The 18,036-nt window shown below is 45.5% G+C and overlaps 1 protein-coding gene and 2 pseudogenes across 1 annotated transcript; 2 read left to right on the forward strand and 1 right to left on the reverse strand.

Annotated features, from left to right (window-relative positions):
- The first annotated feature begins 355 nt into the window (after positions 1-355).
- On the forward strand, positions 356-978 carry LOC114108831 (large ribosomal subunit protein uL13-like; annotated as a pseudogene).
- Positions 979-2,810: 1,832 nt separating this feature from the next.
- On the forward strand, positions 2,811-3,900 carry LOC114108836 (voltage-dependent anion-selective channel protein 2-like; annotated as a pseudogene).
- A 4,930-nt stretch (positions 3,901-8,830) lies between these two features.
- ITLN (intelectin) lies at positions 8,831-16,487 on the reverse strand. Its single transcript, NM_001202852.1, is given in 8 exon segments — positions 8,831-9,092; positions 11,884-11,987; positions 13,092-13,212; positions 13,583-13,741; positions 14,069-14,316; positions 15,259-15,366; positions 16,010-16,073; positions 16,352-16,487. Coding segments are annotated over 8 exon segments (969 nt in total). The 5' UTR covers positions 16,364-16,487; the 3' UTR covers positions 8,831-8,939.
- Positions 16,488-18,036: the final 1,549 nt, after the last annotated feature.

Raw genomic sequence — 18,036 nt, forward strand, 5'->3', positions numbered from 1 at the left:
TTTGATTATGAGAGAGTATTGTTTTTTGTGAATTTAGATTCATCACCAATCACCAGTCCATAACAGCATAATTCAAAATCTACTTTAGGAAAAAAAAATTGTCAGTCTGTGTCTGTGTGAGAGAGAATAGTGTGACTTAAAGCTGCCCCATTCCAAACCTGCATCCAGTCCAGCTTCTCCCTGTGAACTATTTAGGATTTATTGTTAAAAAAAAATACCTCATTGTAAAAAAATTAATACATATACAGAAAAGGATTAAAAGCATAGACAGTTTAATGAATTATGAAAGTAATTACCTATAAATTCAACATCCCGCTTAAGTAACAAAAGTTTCTTTCTTACACGACTGCCAAAGATGGCAGAGGGGCAGGTCCTGGTGTTTGATAGCTGAGGCCATCTCCTGGCCTACCTGGCAGCCCCCCTGGCCAAGAAGGTAGTTCTGGGCCAGAAGGTGGTATTCCTGCACTGCTTGGGAATCAGTATTTCCTGGCAGTTTCTACAGAAACAAGTTGAAGTGCCTGGCCTTCCTCCGCAAGCAGATGGACGTCAACCCCTCCCAAATCCGAACACCCAACTGCATCTTCTGGCTGACAGTGTGAGACATGGTACCCCCAAGACCAGGCAAGGCCAGGCCACTCTGGACCACCTCAAGGAACTTGATGGGATCCCACCACCCAATGACATGAAAAGTGGACAGTGATCCCTGCCATCCTCAAGGTGACGTCTTGACATCTATGTCCATCTGACACCTATGTGCAAGTTTTCCTGCCTAGGGCACCTGGCTCACGAGGCTGACTGGAAGTACGAGGCAGTAGCAGCCACCCTGGAGGAGAAGAGAAAGAAGAAGAACAACATCCATTAGTGGGGAGGGGGATGGGGAAGCAGCTCAGAAGGCTACAGAAGCAAACTGAAAAGAACATAGAGAAGAAAACTGACAAATTCACAGAGGCCCTCAAGACCCAGGGATTCCTAGCCTGAGACCCGTAAAATGACTGCTGAGTTTTCAGGAGAAAAGAAACAGAAGTTTGCCAGGGCTCCAAACATATTCCTTCCAGATGACAAATCTCTTCTGAGCCATATCCTTCAAGATGATTTGCAGATAATGAAACCCACAACAGATCGAAGAAGGTAATTGGGGGCTGACCACAAGCAGGTGGGCTCCAGACCAGTTGGAGAAGGTTGATGATGTTGAGTCCCATTTACCCCCACCAACAACCAATTAGAAGAGAGTCCACCTGTTGATCTAGCTACAGCAACCCTCTTACCCATCTTGCCTTTAAACATTTTTCTCTGAAAGCCAGTAGGGAGCTCAGTTCAGTTCAGTCACTCAGTCGTGTCCGACTCTTTGTGACCCCAAGAATCGCAGCACGCCAGGCCTCCCTGTCCATCACCAACTCCCGGAGTTCACTCAGACTCACGTCCATAGAGTCTGTGATGCCATCCAGCCATCTCATCCTCAGTCGTCCCCCTCTCCTCCTGCCCCCAATCCCTCCCAGCATCAGAGTCTTTTCCAATGAGTCAACTCTTTGCATGAGGTGGCCAAAGTACTGGAGCTTCAGCTTTAGCATCATTCCTTCCAAAGAAATCCCAGGGCTGATCTCCTTCAGAATGGACTGGTTGGATCTCCTTGCAGTCCAAGGGACTCTCAAGAGTCTTCTCCAACACCACAGTTCAAAAGCATCAATTCTTCGGTGCTCAGCCTTCTTCACAGTACAACTCTCACGTCCATACATGACTACTGGAAAAACCATAGCCTTGACTAGACGGACCTTAATAGCAAAGTAATGTCTCTGCTTTTGAATATACTATCTAGGTTGGTCATAATTTTTCTTCCAAGGAGTAAGTGTCTTTTAATTTCATGGCTGCAGTCACCATCTGCAGTGATTTTGGAGCCCCAAAAAATAAAGTCTGACACTGTTTCCACTGTTTCCCCATCTATTTCCCATGAAGTGATTGGACCAGACGCCATGATCTTCGTTTTCTGAATGTTGAGCTTTAAGCCAACTTTTTCGCTCTCCTCCTTCACTTTCAGGATTTGAGCACTAGCTACCCAAACTCCTTGCTTGAGTCTTCAGTAAATGCTGCACTTTCCTTCACCACAGTCCCACATCAGTAGCTTGGCTTTACACATCTAGCAGATTCAAGCTGGGATTTGTAGCAACCTGACATAAAGAGAGAGAAATAAGGCAAGAGGTAACAAAAAGGAGTAAGAAAGAAGGGATAAAAGAGAAGGATGGAAATCTGGAATGAACTAGTAAGGGGGAAAGATTTATTAGGGAGGTGGAAAAAAGAGAAGGTACTGGAAAAAGGCAAACACAGCTGACCCATGAGCAAAACTGGTTTGAACTGTGCTCGTCCACTTATATGTTGGATTTTTCCAATATTAAATCACATCAGTTCAGTTCAGTTCAGTTCAGTCGCTCAGTCATGTCTGACTCTTTGCAACCCCATGAATCACAGCACGCCAGGCCTCCCTGTCCATCATCATCTCCCGGAGTTCACTCAGACTCACGTCCATCCAGTCCGTGATGCCATCCAGCCATCTCATCCTCGGTCATCCCCTTCTCCTCCTGCTCCCATAGTACTGCACAATTCATGAAGATCCCCTGGAGAAGGGATAAGCTACCCACTCCAGTATTCTTGCATGGAGAATTCTCATGGACAGAGGTGCCTGATGGGCTACAGTCCATGGGGTCACAAAGAGTCGGACATGACTGAGATACTAAGCACAGCACAGCACACAATTCATGACTTGTTGAATCTGCAGATGTGGAACACAGACCCAGAGGAACTGCAGATATGAAGCAACTATGGGTACAAATGACCAACTATAAGTTATATGTGGATTTTAGACTGTTTGGAGGATTGGTGACCACAATCCACACATTGTTCTAGGGTCAACTGTACATTAACCATCGTTGACCAACCACCATACAAATCAGGTTTAGTCAAGAACAACCACAGGGCTTTCACTTCACCTTCCAACCAAGATAGCTGCTGCTCAACTCAGAGCAAACACCGTGGCCTCAGCTGTGGCTGCAGAACTCACCTGAGGAGACACTGGACCACCTCTTCTCACAGTCTTGCCATCACACCTATACATAGAATTCTGTGTATGAGCAATGTGCATTCATCTACATATGTGGACCTTAGCAAATCTGCCAGAGATATTCTCAATGAAGGATTTGGTTTGGTGTTGTCACGATGTGAAAATAAAATGACGCACTGACAAGGCATGGTCAGCACCCGAATCATCTAATACACAGGTCATGTTCCTGGCAGCTTGCAGACCAAATATATACACTGTATGATCGATCACAGAACAATGCAACACTGACAACACTCTGGGAACAGAATTAAATTACAAATGGGAGCCAGATTTGTCAAAGTTTGAATCTGAGCTTAGTACTACCTTCTCACACTAACATGGTAAAGAAAAATGCTAAAATCAAGTCTTCTTACAAGACAGTATGTTTGTGATGTTGACTAGGATTTTGATGAACCTGCAATCCATGATTCAACAGTCTTTGACTGTGAGGTCTGGCTTTTGGATTCCAGCCCATGACCTGGGACCGTGCCAAATCCAAGCTGACAAGGGATAACTTTACAATGCATTACAGACTGGGGACATCCAGCTACAAGCTCTGGTGTGATTCTGTGGACAGAATTTGGAGGATCAATTTATCAGAAAGAAATTTATCTTGACACTTGGGTGAATCTTGCTTGGGCACTATGTACCAGCTGGACTTATTTGAACATCGCAGATAATATCAATCAGAACCCACTGCTTCTGTTTCTGCAAAAACCAACAATTCTAGTTCAGTTGGAATGGGCTACATTCAGACTCTGCCTCAGAGATCTTCAGTCATGTTAATGAAGTTAGAATCTGCCTTGAAATGAGAGGATTGAAACTTTCAAGCCCATTCACCCTGACTCTCCTGAAGAGAAGAGGGTTGGAAGGTTGAATCAATTTCCCTAGTTGTTGTGGTCCTTTAATGGACTGGAACCTGGTGGTCCGGAGTCGACCAATATGAAAGTAAAGGAGAGAGAAAGAGGCTGATATTCCTTGGATTATGCAGAAAGCCAATAAAGCCCCTGACATGGGACTTGCTCTGTTCACGGAGGCCTCAGGCACCCTCTTGATGGAGTGAAGACACACAGCGCCCTCTCGAGAGGGTCTTAGAAGCCCGGGCAGGAATGTGAACTCAGAGGGCCTCTGTGCTCCAAGGGATCAGCCTGAAAAAGAGAGGGAGAGAGAGAGAGAAAGAAAGACACTGCAATCAGAGCTCTGATGGAGCAAAGGTGTTTTAATTAACATGGTGTGTGTATATATACTGTCTTAAAAGTTGTTATTCTTAGCAAAGATAAAGATTAAAGTTCCAGACTTACAAAACATAGGCAATCCATATTAAAGAGAGAGATTTGTAAACAATCACTTTTACCGTAAGGTTCATAGGGAGAAAGAAGATGCTTATCACTGTATAGAAAAACTAATGAAGGAAATGCCTGGTTTCTTCCGCCCCTGGGAGAAGCTTTCCTAAGAAGGAGCAGAGAATTCCTGACAGAAATGAAACAGCACACAGGAAGCCTCCTGTTAAAAGTATCCTGACACCTAGTCAATGATTTAATCAAACCTGTCTGTGTAAAACCCCCAAAAGATATGGTTTAGAGAGCTTCTTTGCAATAGGAATGAAAACTGACCTTTTCCAGTCCTGTGGCCATTGCTGAGTTTTCCAAATTTGCTGGCATATTGAGTGCAGCACTTTCACAACATCATCTTTCAGGATTTGAAACAGCTCAACTGGAATGCCATCACCTCCACTAGCTTTGTTCATAGTGATGCTTTCTAAGGCCCACTTGACTTCACATTCCAAGATGTCTGGCTCTAGATGAGTGATCACATCATCATGATTATCTGGGTCGTGAAGATCTTTTTTGTACAGTTCTTCCATGTATTCTTGCCACCTCTTCTTAATATCTTCTGCTTATGTTAGGGCCATACCATTGCTGTCCTTTATTGAGCCCATCTTTGCATGAAATGTTCCCTTGCTAGCTCTAATTTTCTTGAAGAGGTCTCTAGTCTTTCCCCTTCTGTTCTTTTCCTCTGTTTCTTTGCATTGATTGCTGAAGAAGGCTTTCTTATCTCTTCTTGCTATTCTTTGGAACTCTGCATTCAGATGCTTATATCTTTTCTTTTCTCCTTTGCTTTTTGCCTCTCTTCTTTTCACAGCTATTTGTAAGACCTCCCCAGACAGCCATTTTGCTTTTTTGCATTTCTTTTCCATGGGGATGGTCTTGATCCCTGTCTCCTGTACAATGTCACGAACCTCAGTCCATAGTTCATCGGGCACTCTATCTATCAGATCTAGGCCCTTAAATCTATTTCTCGCTTCCACTGTATAATCATAAGGGATTTGATTTAGGTCATACCTGAATGATCTAGCGGTTTTCCCTACTCTCTTCAATTTGAGTCTGAATTTGGTAATAAGGAGTTCATGATCTGAGCTACAGTCAGCTTCCAGTCTTGTTTTTGCTGACTGCATAGAGCTTCTCCATCTTTGGCTACAAAGAATATAATCAATCTGATTTCGGTGTTGACCATCTGGTGATGTCCATGTGTAGAGTCTTCTCTTGTGTTGTTGGAAGAAGGTGTTTGCTATGACCAGTGCATTTTCTTGGCAAAACTCTATTAGTCTTTGCCCTGCTTCATTCCGCATTCCAAGGCCAAATTTGCCTGTTACTCCAGGTGTTTCTTAACTTCCTACTTTTGCATTCCAGTCCCCTATAATGAAAAGGACATCTTTTTGGGGTGTTAGTTCTAAAAGGTCTTGTAGGTCCTCACAAAACTGTTCAACTTCAGTTTCTTCAGCATTACTGGTTGGGGCATAGACTTGAATAACTGTGATATTGAATGGGTTGCCTTGGAGACGAACAGAGATCATTCTGTCATTTTTGAGATTGCATCCAAGTACTGCATTTTGGACTCTCTTGTTGACCATGATGGCTACTCCATTTCTTCTGAGGGATTCCTGCCCACAGTAGTAGATATAATGGTCATCTGAGTTAAATTCACCCATTCCAGTCCATTTTAGTTTGCTGATTCCTAGAATGTCGACGTTCACCCTTGCCATCGCCTGTTTGACCACTTCCAATTTGCCTTGATTCATGGACCTGACATTCCAGGTTCCTATGCAATATTGCTCTTTACAGCATCAGATCTTGCTTCTATTGCCAGTCACATCCACAACTGGGTATTGTTTTTGCTTTGGCTCCATCCCTTCATTCTTTCTGGAGTTATTTCTCCACTGATCTCCAGTGGCATATTGGGCAGCTAATGACCTGGGGAGTTCCTCTTTTGGTATCCTATCATTTTGCCTTTTCATACTGTTGATGGGGTTTTCAAGGCAAGAATATTGAAGTGGCTTGCCATTCCCTTCTCCAGTTGACCACATTCTGTCAGACCTCTCCACCATGACCCGCCCATCTTGGGTTGCCCCACAGGAATGGCTCGGTTTCATAGCGTTAGACAAGGCTGTGGTCCTAGTGTGATGAGACTGACTAGTTTTCTGTGACTATGGTTTCAGTGTGTCTGCCCTCTGATGCCCTCTTGCAACACCTACCATCTTACTTGGGTTTCTCTTACCTTGGGCGTGGGATATCTCTTCACGGCTGCTCCAGCAAAGCATATCCGCTGCTCCTTACCTTGGATGAGGAGTATCCACATGCTGGCAAAGTAATGCTCAAAATTCTCCAAGCCAGGCTTCAGCAATACATGAATCGTGAACTCCCTGATGTTCAAGCTGGTTTTAGAAAAGGCAGAGGAACCAGAGATCAAATTTCCAACATCCGCTGGATTATGGAAAAAGCAGGAGAGTTCCAGAAAAACAACTATTTCTGCTTTATTGACTATGCCAAAGCCTTTGACTGTGTGGATCACAATAAACTGTGGAAAATTCTGAAAGAGATGGGAATACCAGACCACCTAACCTGCCTCTTGAGAAATCTGTATGCAGGTCAGGAAGCAACAGTTAGAACTGGACATGGAACAACAGACTGGTTCCAAATAGGAAAAGGAGTCCGTCAAGGCTGTATATTGTCACCCTGCTTATTTAACTTCTATGCAGAGTACATCATGAGAAATGCTGGACTGGAAGAAACACAAGCTGGAATCAAGATTGCCGGGAGAAATATCAATAACCTCAGATATGCAGATGACACCACCCTTATGGCAGAAAGTGAAGAGGAACTCAAAAGCCTCTTGATGAACGTGAAAGAGGAGAGTGAAAAAGTTGGCTTAAAGCTCAACATTCAGAAAACGAAGATCATGGCATCTGGTCCCATCACTTCATAGGAAATAGATGGGAAACAGTAGAAACAGTGTCAGACTTTATTTTGGAGGGCTCCAAAATCAATGCAGATGGTGATTGCAGCCATGAAATTAAGAGATGCTTACTCCTTGGAAGGAAAGTTATGACCAACCTAGATAGTATATTCAAAAGCAGAGACATTACTTTGCTATTAAGGTCCGTCTAGTCAAGGCTATGGTTTTTCCAGTAGTCATGTATGGATGTGAGAGTTGTACTGTGAAGAAGGCTGAGCACCGAAGAATTGATGCTTTTGAACTGTGGTGTTGGAGAAGACTCTTGAGAGTCCCCTGGACTGCAAGGAGATCCAACCAGTCCATTCTGAAGGAGATCAGCCCTGGGATTTCTTTGGAAGGAATGATGCTAAAGCTGCAGCTCCAGTACTTTGGCCAACTCATGCAAAGAGTTGACTCATTGGAAAAGACTCTGATGCTGGGAGGGATTGGGGGCAGGAGGAGAAAGGGACGACCGAGGATGAGATGGCTGGATGGCATCACGGACTCTATGGACGTGAGTCTGAGTGAACTCCGGGAGATGGTGATGAACCAGGAGGCCTGGCGTGCTGCGATTCATGGGGTCGCAAAGAGTCAGACACGACTGAGCGACTGAACTGAACTGAGAGGGCTTCAGGTTTGGTGAATATGTGGAGATTGGGAAGAAATGCTTCAGGGCAAGGAAGCTCTGGGCCCTTCACCTGAACTGGCTCCAGCTGTCTCTTCCATCTGGCTATTCCTGAATTATACCCTTTTCTAATAAACTCATCATCTAGTAGATAAAATGTTTCATTGAGTTTTCTGAGCCACTCTAGCAATTTAATTGAACCCAAGGAGGGATTCACTGGAACCTCCAATCTACAGCCAGTCAGTCAAACCACAGGTGACAATCTGGACTTGCAACCGGTATCTGGAGTAGGGGATTCAAGGGACAGACTTGTAGAACTGAGCCCTTCACATGGCGATCTGACGCTGTCTCCTGGTAGACTAGGTCAAAATGGAGTTGAGTTGTAGGACATCCCACTAGGTGTCAGTGAATTCCTTGGTATTGTGAGAACCCTCCCTAAAACAGAGATGTTGCAAATAGTACCAAATCATTTTAGAGACACTGTCCCAACTGTCAAAATTGGAGGAATAAAGGAAATGGACAGCTGTGACCTCAATTTCTTTTTTCCCTACTGAAACTAAATAATAATCAGCTTTTCCTCTTTAAGATACTTATGCAGAGAGCTTAATTTCACTAACCAATAATAGAATGGTAGGAAAATTAAGAATGATTTTTCCCTGCTCCTCAGTCTCCCATAGGGGTTCCCTAGAAAGAGAAGCAAATGTGTGTCCTGGATACCTGAGACTAGAAGTTCCAAACTCCGAAAGTCTAAAGTAGAAATCACCAGCTTACAAGGTGTTATTGTAAAACATCACTCCAGGTTTCAATTTGTAAAAGGAATTAAAAGAAACTGAGAGTCACAAAGTGCACAAAGTGATGTAATTTATTCCCTTCCCCTCCTTGTTAGCATTCCATTTTTCCATTTCTGAGGGTCTGGGCTTAGGAGCTGGCTTTCTGTCTCACACCACACAGCTCTCAGCGGTAGAACAGGAGCACAGCTGCCTCAGTGATCTCCCGGCTGGAGCTGTAACCCCGGTGAGCTCCGTATCCATTCCAATCAAAGGAGGAGAAATCCCCACACTGCCAGGGACTGCTCTCTGGGAAGTATCCTCCTCCACCGATGCAGTGCTGGGGGGCAGGGAGAAGACACAACAAGGGGTTGGCTGTGGACACACCAGGGAGCTCTTAATGGTCAAATCCCCTGTAAATGTGGTCTTCTTCCTACTTGCCTTGACCCCTCCCCTGAAAAAACCTTTCCCTCCAGTGGACTCTGAAACCATGCTTTCCTGAATTCCTTTCTACTTCCCTTTATGCTTATTCTCAGACCCCCTCAACCATGCTTGTTCCTCAATAGATCCCCTAAAGGCTATTGATTCCTCACAATTCTGTCCACACCTCAATCTCCTGATGATTGTCTGTCTTCTCCCATGACTTTTGCTAGAACCAGCATAATCACCTATCACCAAGATATACTCCTTAATCTGAATGACCAGCCAGGTATTTTCTGGGCTTGAAACCCCATATCCAGCTGCCCTGTGAATGTCTCCACCTACATATCGCTAAATCTAAAACTCCACTTAAGCAAAACAAAACTAATTCGCTCTTTTGCTGCCCTTGAATCTATTTCTCCTCCTGTCACCCATCTTAATTGACAGCACTCAATCACCCAAAACAAAACCCTGAAGTCTGTTGCCTCTTTCACTTCCCATCCCCCACGTTCATTTAATCATCAAGAACTGCTGATTTCACTGTCTAGGCATCCATGCTTGCTCTTTTAAATTTATCAAGGCCACCCTGGCTCAGGTCCTCAGTATTTCACACCTGTACCTTTACACCTGCCTCATGGTCTCACTGGAGAAGGCAATGGCACCCCACTCCAGTTCTCTTGCCTGGAAAATCCCATGGACAGAGGAGCCTGGTAGGCTGCAGCCCATGGGGTCGCTAAAAGTCGGGCACAACTGAGCGACTTCACTTTCGCTTTTCACTTTCATGCATTGGAGAAGGAGATGGCAACCCACTGCAGTGTTCTTGCCTGGAGAATCCCAGAGACAGAGGAGCCTAGTAGGCTGCCATCTGTGGGGTCGCACAGAGTCGGACACGGCTGAAGCGACTTAGCAGCAGCAGCATGGTCTCACTAACTCATTTCCCTGCTCTTGAATGATCAGGTCACTAATCTGTTCAAACTCCTCTGATGTGTCCCCTAACATCAGATTATAGGTGTCCCATCACCTATAACATAAACTCTGTGTCCTGAACATAATTCAAAAGCCCCTCCTTGCCCTACTTCTTGCAAGTATTTCCAGCATCAGCTCTTGATTCTACACCATGTGCATACCATGATACAATTTACACAACAGCTCACTGCCCCCTCAACACACCATGGTCTATTAAATCCCAGTGATTTTGAACATGTCAGTCACTCATGCTCAAGGACACTACTCTGCCCCTTGCTGCCTATTGAATTTTACACACATCTTTTGACATTCAGCAAAGGTGTCACCTTCCTTCAGAATCAACTGTGTGCCATTAGTACAGGTAGCAGCTCCTGTATTGTGTTCCCGGAGCCCCTTGTTTATGTTGCTATCACAGGCGATACCACATGAGATTGCAATCGTGCATTTATATCTCTCTCCCACTCAGTCTGAGCTCCTTAGGATGACTCTGTCAGCTTTGCATCTCTAATAGCTGCACTTTGTAGGTTCCTTAGCATGTGTTTTTAAGGAATCAGTGCTTGCAAGGGTACATGCAAATGAGCATTAATGAGCAAGATAAGGCTCCTTGGAAGCCAGTGTAGGGGAAACACGTCTCACCCTACTCCCAGAGCCCACACCTGCATCATCCTCCAAATCATAATCTAGGGACCCTTCCATGAAGACACAGCTATCACACCTCGACCGAGAAATGGACAACTGGTAACTGAACAGGGAAGTGAAGATGTCCTTGACTTCAGGGTCACGTTTCTCAGACTGACAGTTGTGGAAGGAAAAGGTACTGAATGAATATTCTTGTCGTTAGAACTCTGACTCTCTCTTCCTCCTGCCCCCCAACCATAAATGTCCTTCAGAGACAGTCTCCACTAACCACAACTATGGTGCTCTCTTCTCAATACTGGGAAAAAATAAAAACATAAAGTTTCTACATTGAATGTAGAATAGCATCATGATCTCGACATAGGAAAATACTTCTTAAACACAGCATCAAAGTACTAATCATACATGAGAATACAGATAAATTGGACTTCAATACAGGAAATTATATCCATTAGACAAATGTACAAACTTTCAGTTATAAAATAAGTCCTGGGGATGTAAAGTATAGACTAGTGACTATAGTTAATAATACTGATTGGTACACTGAAAAGTTACTAAGAGAGTAGATATTAAAATTTTTTATTACAAGACAAAAGAATTTGAAACCATTTGTGATGGTGGATGTTGACTAGAGTTACTGTGATGATCATTTCAAAATACATAAAAATATAGAATCATTATGTTATATACTTGAAGCTAATAAAATGTTTATGTCCATTGAATCTCAATTTAAAAGCAATGCTGCTACTGCTGCTAAGTCGCTTCAGTCGTGTCCGACTCTGTGCAACCCCATAGACGGAAGCCCACGAGGCTCCCCTGTCCCTGGGATTCTCCAGGCAAGAACACTGGAGTGGGTTGCCATTTCCTTCTCCAATGCATGAAAGTGAAAAGTGAAAGTGAAGACATTCAGTTGTATCCGATTCTTCACAACCCCATGGACTGCAGCCTACCAGGCTCCTCAATAGTAACAATTTTAAAAGTATGTCCACAAAATACCAGCAAAAGAATAAAACGCAAGCCAAGGAGATTTACATTAAAACATCCCAATCAAGTGTTCCCATGCACACATAGACACACACACACAAGCCAGGGATCATCCCTAAACTCACGAACTCAGTGTTGCAGCCAGTGACTCTCATCCCAGCACACAGGGCATTGGCAGCTCCCTCATTGTTAAACACCCTGAACTGGACAAATCCTGCAACAAATTCTCCTGGAAAAGAGAGGCAGAGAAAGGCCTAAGTATTCAAAAGATGAACTGGAAACAATTTCCCTTTGACCAGCCCAGGGATTGCCTAAATCAACAGGTCAGGTTACAGCCCAGGACTCCAAGCTTAGGGGATGAAACCCAGCATTTCTGTGGACAGCGGCTGCTACATGCTGGCTCTGAATTTGGCTGGAAGGGAACCTCCTTCCATCTGAGCTAACAAGACCAAGACTTATGTTCACAAGAGTCACTTGTCTGCCTAGGACTCATAGGAGAAATTAGAGTCCACTGAGAGATCAGCAAGAAGACCTCCAGAGGTCCAGCAGGAATAAGCAATGATCAGAAGTGGCCATCGATTCATGTCAATGTATGGCAAAACCAATACAGTATTGTAAAAGTAAAATAAAGTAAAAATTAAAAAAAAAAGAATTTGCCATCGGTTTCTGCTGGCACACTTCTCATCCAATTACCATGACTTTATTTGCCCTACCTACCATTACCTGCTGTCATTGAAATAGTAAATATAAAAACTGATGGTTCACATTTTCCCACCAAACATTAACTTTAGTAGTGTTAGTCTCAGTCGTGGTCGACTCTTTGTGACACCACAGAATGCAGCCCGCCAGGTTCCTCTGTCCTAGAGATTTTCCTGGCAAGAATACTGGAATGGGTAGCCATTTCCTTCTCCAGGGGACCTTCCCTACTGAGCTATCAAACCCACGTCTCCTGTTTTATCCTGCTGAAAAAATGTCTTCTTTCAAATAATAGCTATCCATCATAACAAAAACAAATTTTTCTCACTACTTTCCAAGTAGTTCTCACCTGGGAACATTAGCTTGCCTTTTTTGTGTAACTATTATGTCACACAGTATATTGATTAAGAAGTCTGGCTTTATATTCTCTACAATGGAGAGGACAGTAATTCTAACTCCATAAATTTTTCAGGATGATTAAATGACACAAAACCGTGTCAAGTTTCTAGAAAACAGTTTGGTGTGTTGTATTGATATGCGTTCCATAAATGCCAGCAATCATTAATTGTTGTTATTTACCCTTCCCCCAAGAGTGCAGCAAAGGATTGATGACTGGGTTCTGGAAGCAGATACTCACGCTGACCATTTGGTGAGTAATAAGATGCAGTTTTCTCAGCATCACCAAAGTCATAGTCGACAGGAATGGCTGGGCCGTTGTCAGTCCAGCACTTCCCTGCTCCATACTTCACTGGGAATTTCTATAGGGACGAAAATACAGATTGAGGAAGTAGAGGATTTAATGCCCTCAGGTGGCATTATTCAGACAACAGTCTGAATGATAGGGATTCTTTGCCATCCCTACTCATAGCTCAGAACCTAACCAGCCTCAAGACCCTTGTTTTTCTCCTTCTTTACCCACTCCCTTCTTCCCCAGAGCTTCTTGTGCTTCCTGGCTCACAGTTCCTCTGAGAGGCAGCACACCAGTTCACAGGGACCCAGAGGTAGGAGAAAGCCAAGCAGAGGTTCCTCTTAGTGCAATGACCAGAGCAAACTTACTCCTCATCCAAAACATTGGTTCTCTGTTCACCAAAAGACCACCGCCTACAGCCAGCCAGCAGCCCCATGTACCTGGTAGAGTCCAAAGAGATTATGCCCCAGTCTCCGGAAGAAGCCCGTGTTGGTGTGGTACCTCAGCAGGGAGCTGTTCCTCCAGTGTTGCAGGGGGGACTTGTTGGGCACATGCCAGATGCCCAGGTCCTGGGCCTGGATGTCGTAGTAGCCAGGGTTCTGCAGAGGGACACACACTCAGCCTTGCTGACCTGGGAGGTGCCACCAGCCAAAAAGAGACATACACAACCCTCACTTGAGCTGAGAGCTGTGGGCTTCAGGAGGCCAGGTGCCCAGCAGTGCTCAGAAACCCAACCTCCTCCAGCAGACGATGAGGCCGCACCACCCAAACAGCCTTGGTGGGAGGAAGCTGTCATTCAAGACATGGGCTTCTGTCTGTCATCTTCTCCAGCCCCACTTCCACCTCCCTGTCTCCCGCCCTCCCTTCCACAGGCTCTGCTCTGGCCGCACCCCGCTCCCCATCCTTTCCACCTGGGTGCTCAGTACCTTGTAGTCATCGCTGGTGGCGGCCTCTGCAGACCCAAATGTGTTGTAATTGGCCCAGTTGCCATCGCCCTCTGGGTAGTCAGCCCTGTTGCCCTGCTGACTGGACCAGCGATCGCCCAACGTGCATTTCCCACGCATGTTGTTCTCATGGATGCTGGCCACCAGGGTCCAGCCACCACCCCCAGAGGTCATGTCACAGAAGGTCTGGTAGATGACACCATTCTCAGTGCGGAGGTGATACAGGCCATCTGCAGAGGGAACCAGCCAGAGACCCCCCTGTCTGAGAACAGGGAATCCCTGTCAGGCCCCATCACCAGAAAGAATTTGGGAAGTCAGAAATGTATCCTGAAGGCTCCTACACACACCCATTTCTTGAGGACAATTCTCTGTGGGTAATCTTAGAGCAGAAACACTGACTGCCTTAGTTCCAGGCTTCCTTTTCAAAAAGGCTTTATAAAGCAAACATCCAAGAAGACAGAGATGGTATCTCCCTCTGGATAGAGCCTCCTTCTGACCCCCCGAGGCCTGATAAGAGCACCTGACCACATCTCAAGTCCACATCAGGATGTGGCCTCTGCAACTCAGAGCTAAGGCCAGGCATGGTCACTGCCCATTTTATGAGATTCGGATTCCCTAAGTGCAGAGTTCCTCCTCATACTCAGCCCCAAAGAAAATAAGCTGTAATATCAGAAAAGACTTGTGCTTGCTTGATGATTCCAATTTATGAGCTGCTTGGCAAACAAATTACATGTGCAGATATCTCCTGGACCTCTTCACATCACTGTGATGGGACAGGACCAGGGAAACAACACAGGAAAAAGCTGATGCTCTGGCTACTTCTGCGTTAGTGAGTAATAAAGGACTATGTCTCTGCCAGAATCTATGACACTGGGGCAGACTAACTATTTAGCTTACTTACAAGGAGAAAATCTTAAGTCATCAGAGCTCTGGTTGCCAAACTAAGAGTCACCAGGAACACCAGAAACATTCTCCCTGTGTTCAGAAAATCATGTCTCCAAAAACTAGATGGTACCCAAAAGCCTCAAAATTCCCACTGGAAATATCCTAGACTGGAAGCTGGAGTCAGAGCAGACACGAGTGGTAGGCACACCCCTTTTGATCTCCATGACCAGGATCTGTAGCGAAAAAGGGGCCAAAAGGAGAGGACGCTGAGTTGGTTTATTACTCACCACCTGCGCTATGGCAAGTTTCTTTGATTTCCTTGCAGGTTCTGGGCAGGAAAGACAGGAAAGGGGCACAGATTTCGTTCCCCCAGAACTTCCCAACAGAAGGGGTCACTGTAGAGGATGTGAGGATAATTCTCATTAATAGTGTTGCACAGCTCACTCCAGCCTTCCTGGTCATTGACTCCCAGCTCCTTTCTCCTTCACAGGCTCATCACTGGGCTTTGCAGCCCCAGAGGTCAGTGTCTTCTCTGCTAAGACTGGCTGAGCCACCATCTAGTACAGGCTTAACTCAACCTGCATTCTTCTCCACAACTAATTAAACATGAAAATTATCTTTATGCCTATTGTGATAAATGGAATTGTGAGGATGAGGATTAGGGAAGAATGTTCCCTGGACACAACCCTGACCACCAAGCACCCTCCAGAAATCCCAAAGCCAAGGCCACGGGAGCGGGAGCAGGAGCAGGAGCAGCTAGAAGAAAACAGTCTTCGTCTCTAGGACTCCCCTGAGCCCCCTCAGCCATACAGAGACACAGACTGGGGCCCCAGGACAGGGCTTAGCTTCAGACCAAACATCCAGAGAGGCCAGCAATCAACACTAGGCCACAGCTCAATTTGGCTGCAAAGCGCGGCTTCTCTGCATCTCCACGACTCCCCTCTGGACCAGAACATCAGCATCCAGCCCAGCTCCACTCCCTCTGCTCCGCTGTGCACCTGGGTGAGCTCATGAAACTGCTGCTCCTGAGTGACTTACCTGCACCCCGCCCTCTGGCGGCCAGAGAGAGGAACAGCAGGAGGCAGAATCTGACACCTGGCCCCTAAAGAAAGCAGATGCAGAACATCATTGGCGGGTTCATTCTTTCTCTCCCTTCCACCCTTGCTGATCCATCGTTTTTCATCTTCCCATTATGATCTCTGAACTTTCTGCATATGGAAACCTCAAATGGAAAGTGACGGGATTCTGAGCATTCTCGAACCTCCTGGAATAGGCCCCACCTCATCCAAGAGACTTCGCAGCAGCATCCCATCCTCAAATCCTTAAGGGCCCACAGGTTCCTTTCTCTGAAACTCTGCATCCCTGAGACCAAGATCAGACCTGAGCTGGCATCGTGGCTCCCCACACACTCGGATCTTGTCTCAGACTCAGCTTCCTCACAGCACGGAGAGCTATCCCCTTCCTTCCTCACAGATGCCAGGAGCTGAGACTTCCCTGCCAGGTGCAGACTCAGAGCTACTGCCTCTGCAGAGAGTCCTGACATGAGTGAAGTGCTGAGCCTTTATGGGGAGAGCAAAGCATGTGGGCCCTGCCCATCCCAGGCCACTTTGAGCTGCAAGCCCCTCCCTTGGGCTTTCTTCCCTTGAAGGTTCCTAAGCCTCGGCTCCAGCAATGAGAAGGATTGTGTAACTGTCTGGAGGGGCAGGAGGCAGCAGTCTTGGTCACACAGGTGACACTCACCATGAGGAGGGCGAGCCCTGCAGGGTCAGAGCACACACAGTGTTACCTTCCATAACAGACTCTTGGGATGGATGGGACCTCACAGTTCTCCCCTGCAGCCTGTCCTGCTCCCACCTCAGTCAATGCTCCAGGGCCTCACACACCTCCATCAGGTTGTCATCCTTCCAGTCTCTCCTGAAACTTCTCCATGAAGCCCGCCCTGACACCCCCACCCCAGGCAAGGCTGACGGATACTCCCCTGGCCTAATAGGGACTTCATCACCCGAAATATGACATGTGCCACACTGTCATGTCATTCGGTTTTAATTTGGAGGCTGAAATAATTGAAAATTTACAGAATATTGCGAAAATAAGAGCAGTGCAGACACACATATAGCCTCTACCCAGATCCCCTGTTAGTTTGTATTCTTCCCAATTTGCTTTATCATGCATGCCTTCTCTCTTTATGCACACAAAAACTCACACAGCCTTTCTTTCTTCAACATATTGAGGATAAGTTACATATATGAAGGCCTTTTCCCTAGAGAAGTATGTCCTTTCCCAATACAGATTTTCTAATATTAACCACAGTGCAATTATCAACTTCTATCATTAATTCTTTTTAATGTAACTGGTACTTTGCTAGGGCCCGCTAGCCTGGGAGTTCTACTCAGCTCAGCCAGAATTCATCAGACTAAATTTTTTCTGGCTTTCATTACCTCCCATTATTCGGAGATTTCCTGTCCACACTGAAGCCCAAAATCCCCAGGGGATGTTCTTGTTGTTATTCAGTCACTCAGTGATGTCCGACTCTGCGATCCCATGAACTGCAGCAAGCCAGGCTCCCCTGTCCCTCAGTATCTCCCAGAATTGGCTCAAACTCATCTCTATTGAATCAGAAATGCCATCCAACCATCTCATCCTCCATCATCCCCTTTTCCATCTGCCCTCCTCCTTTCCCAGCATCAGGGTCTTTTCCAATGAGCCAGCTCTTTGCATCAGGTGGCCAAAGTATTGGAGTTTCAGCTTCAGCATCGTCTTTCCAGTGAATAGTCAAGGTTGATTTCCTTTAGGATTGATTGGCTTTATCTCCTTGCAGTCCAAGGGATTCTCAAGAGCCTTCTCCAGCACCACAGTTCAAAAGCACCAATCCTTCAGTGCTCAGCCTTTTTTATGGTCCCACTCTCACATCTATACATGACTACTAGAAAAACCATAGCTTTGACTATATGGACATTTGACCATATTTGACTATATGGACTACAGGGTCAAAAAACTGATATCTCTGCTTTTTAATACACTGTCTAGGTTTATCATAGCTTACAACTAGATTTCACCATTCCACA

This window comes from Ovis aries, chromosome 1 (assembly GCF_016772045.2).
Source record: "Ovis aries strain OAR_USU_Benz2616 breed Rambouillet chromosome 1, ARS-UI_Ramb_v3.0, whole genome shotgun sequence".
Lineage (NCBI taxonomy): Eukaryota > Metazoa > Chordata > Mammalia > Artiodactyla > Bovidae > Ovis > Ovis aries.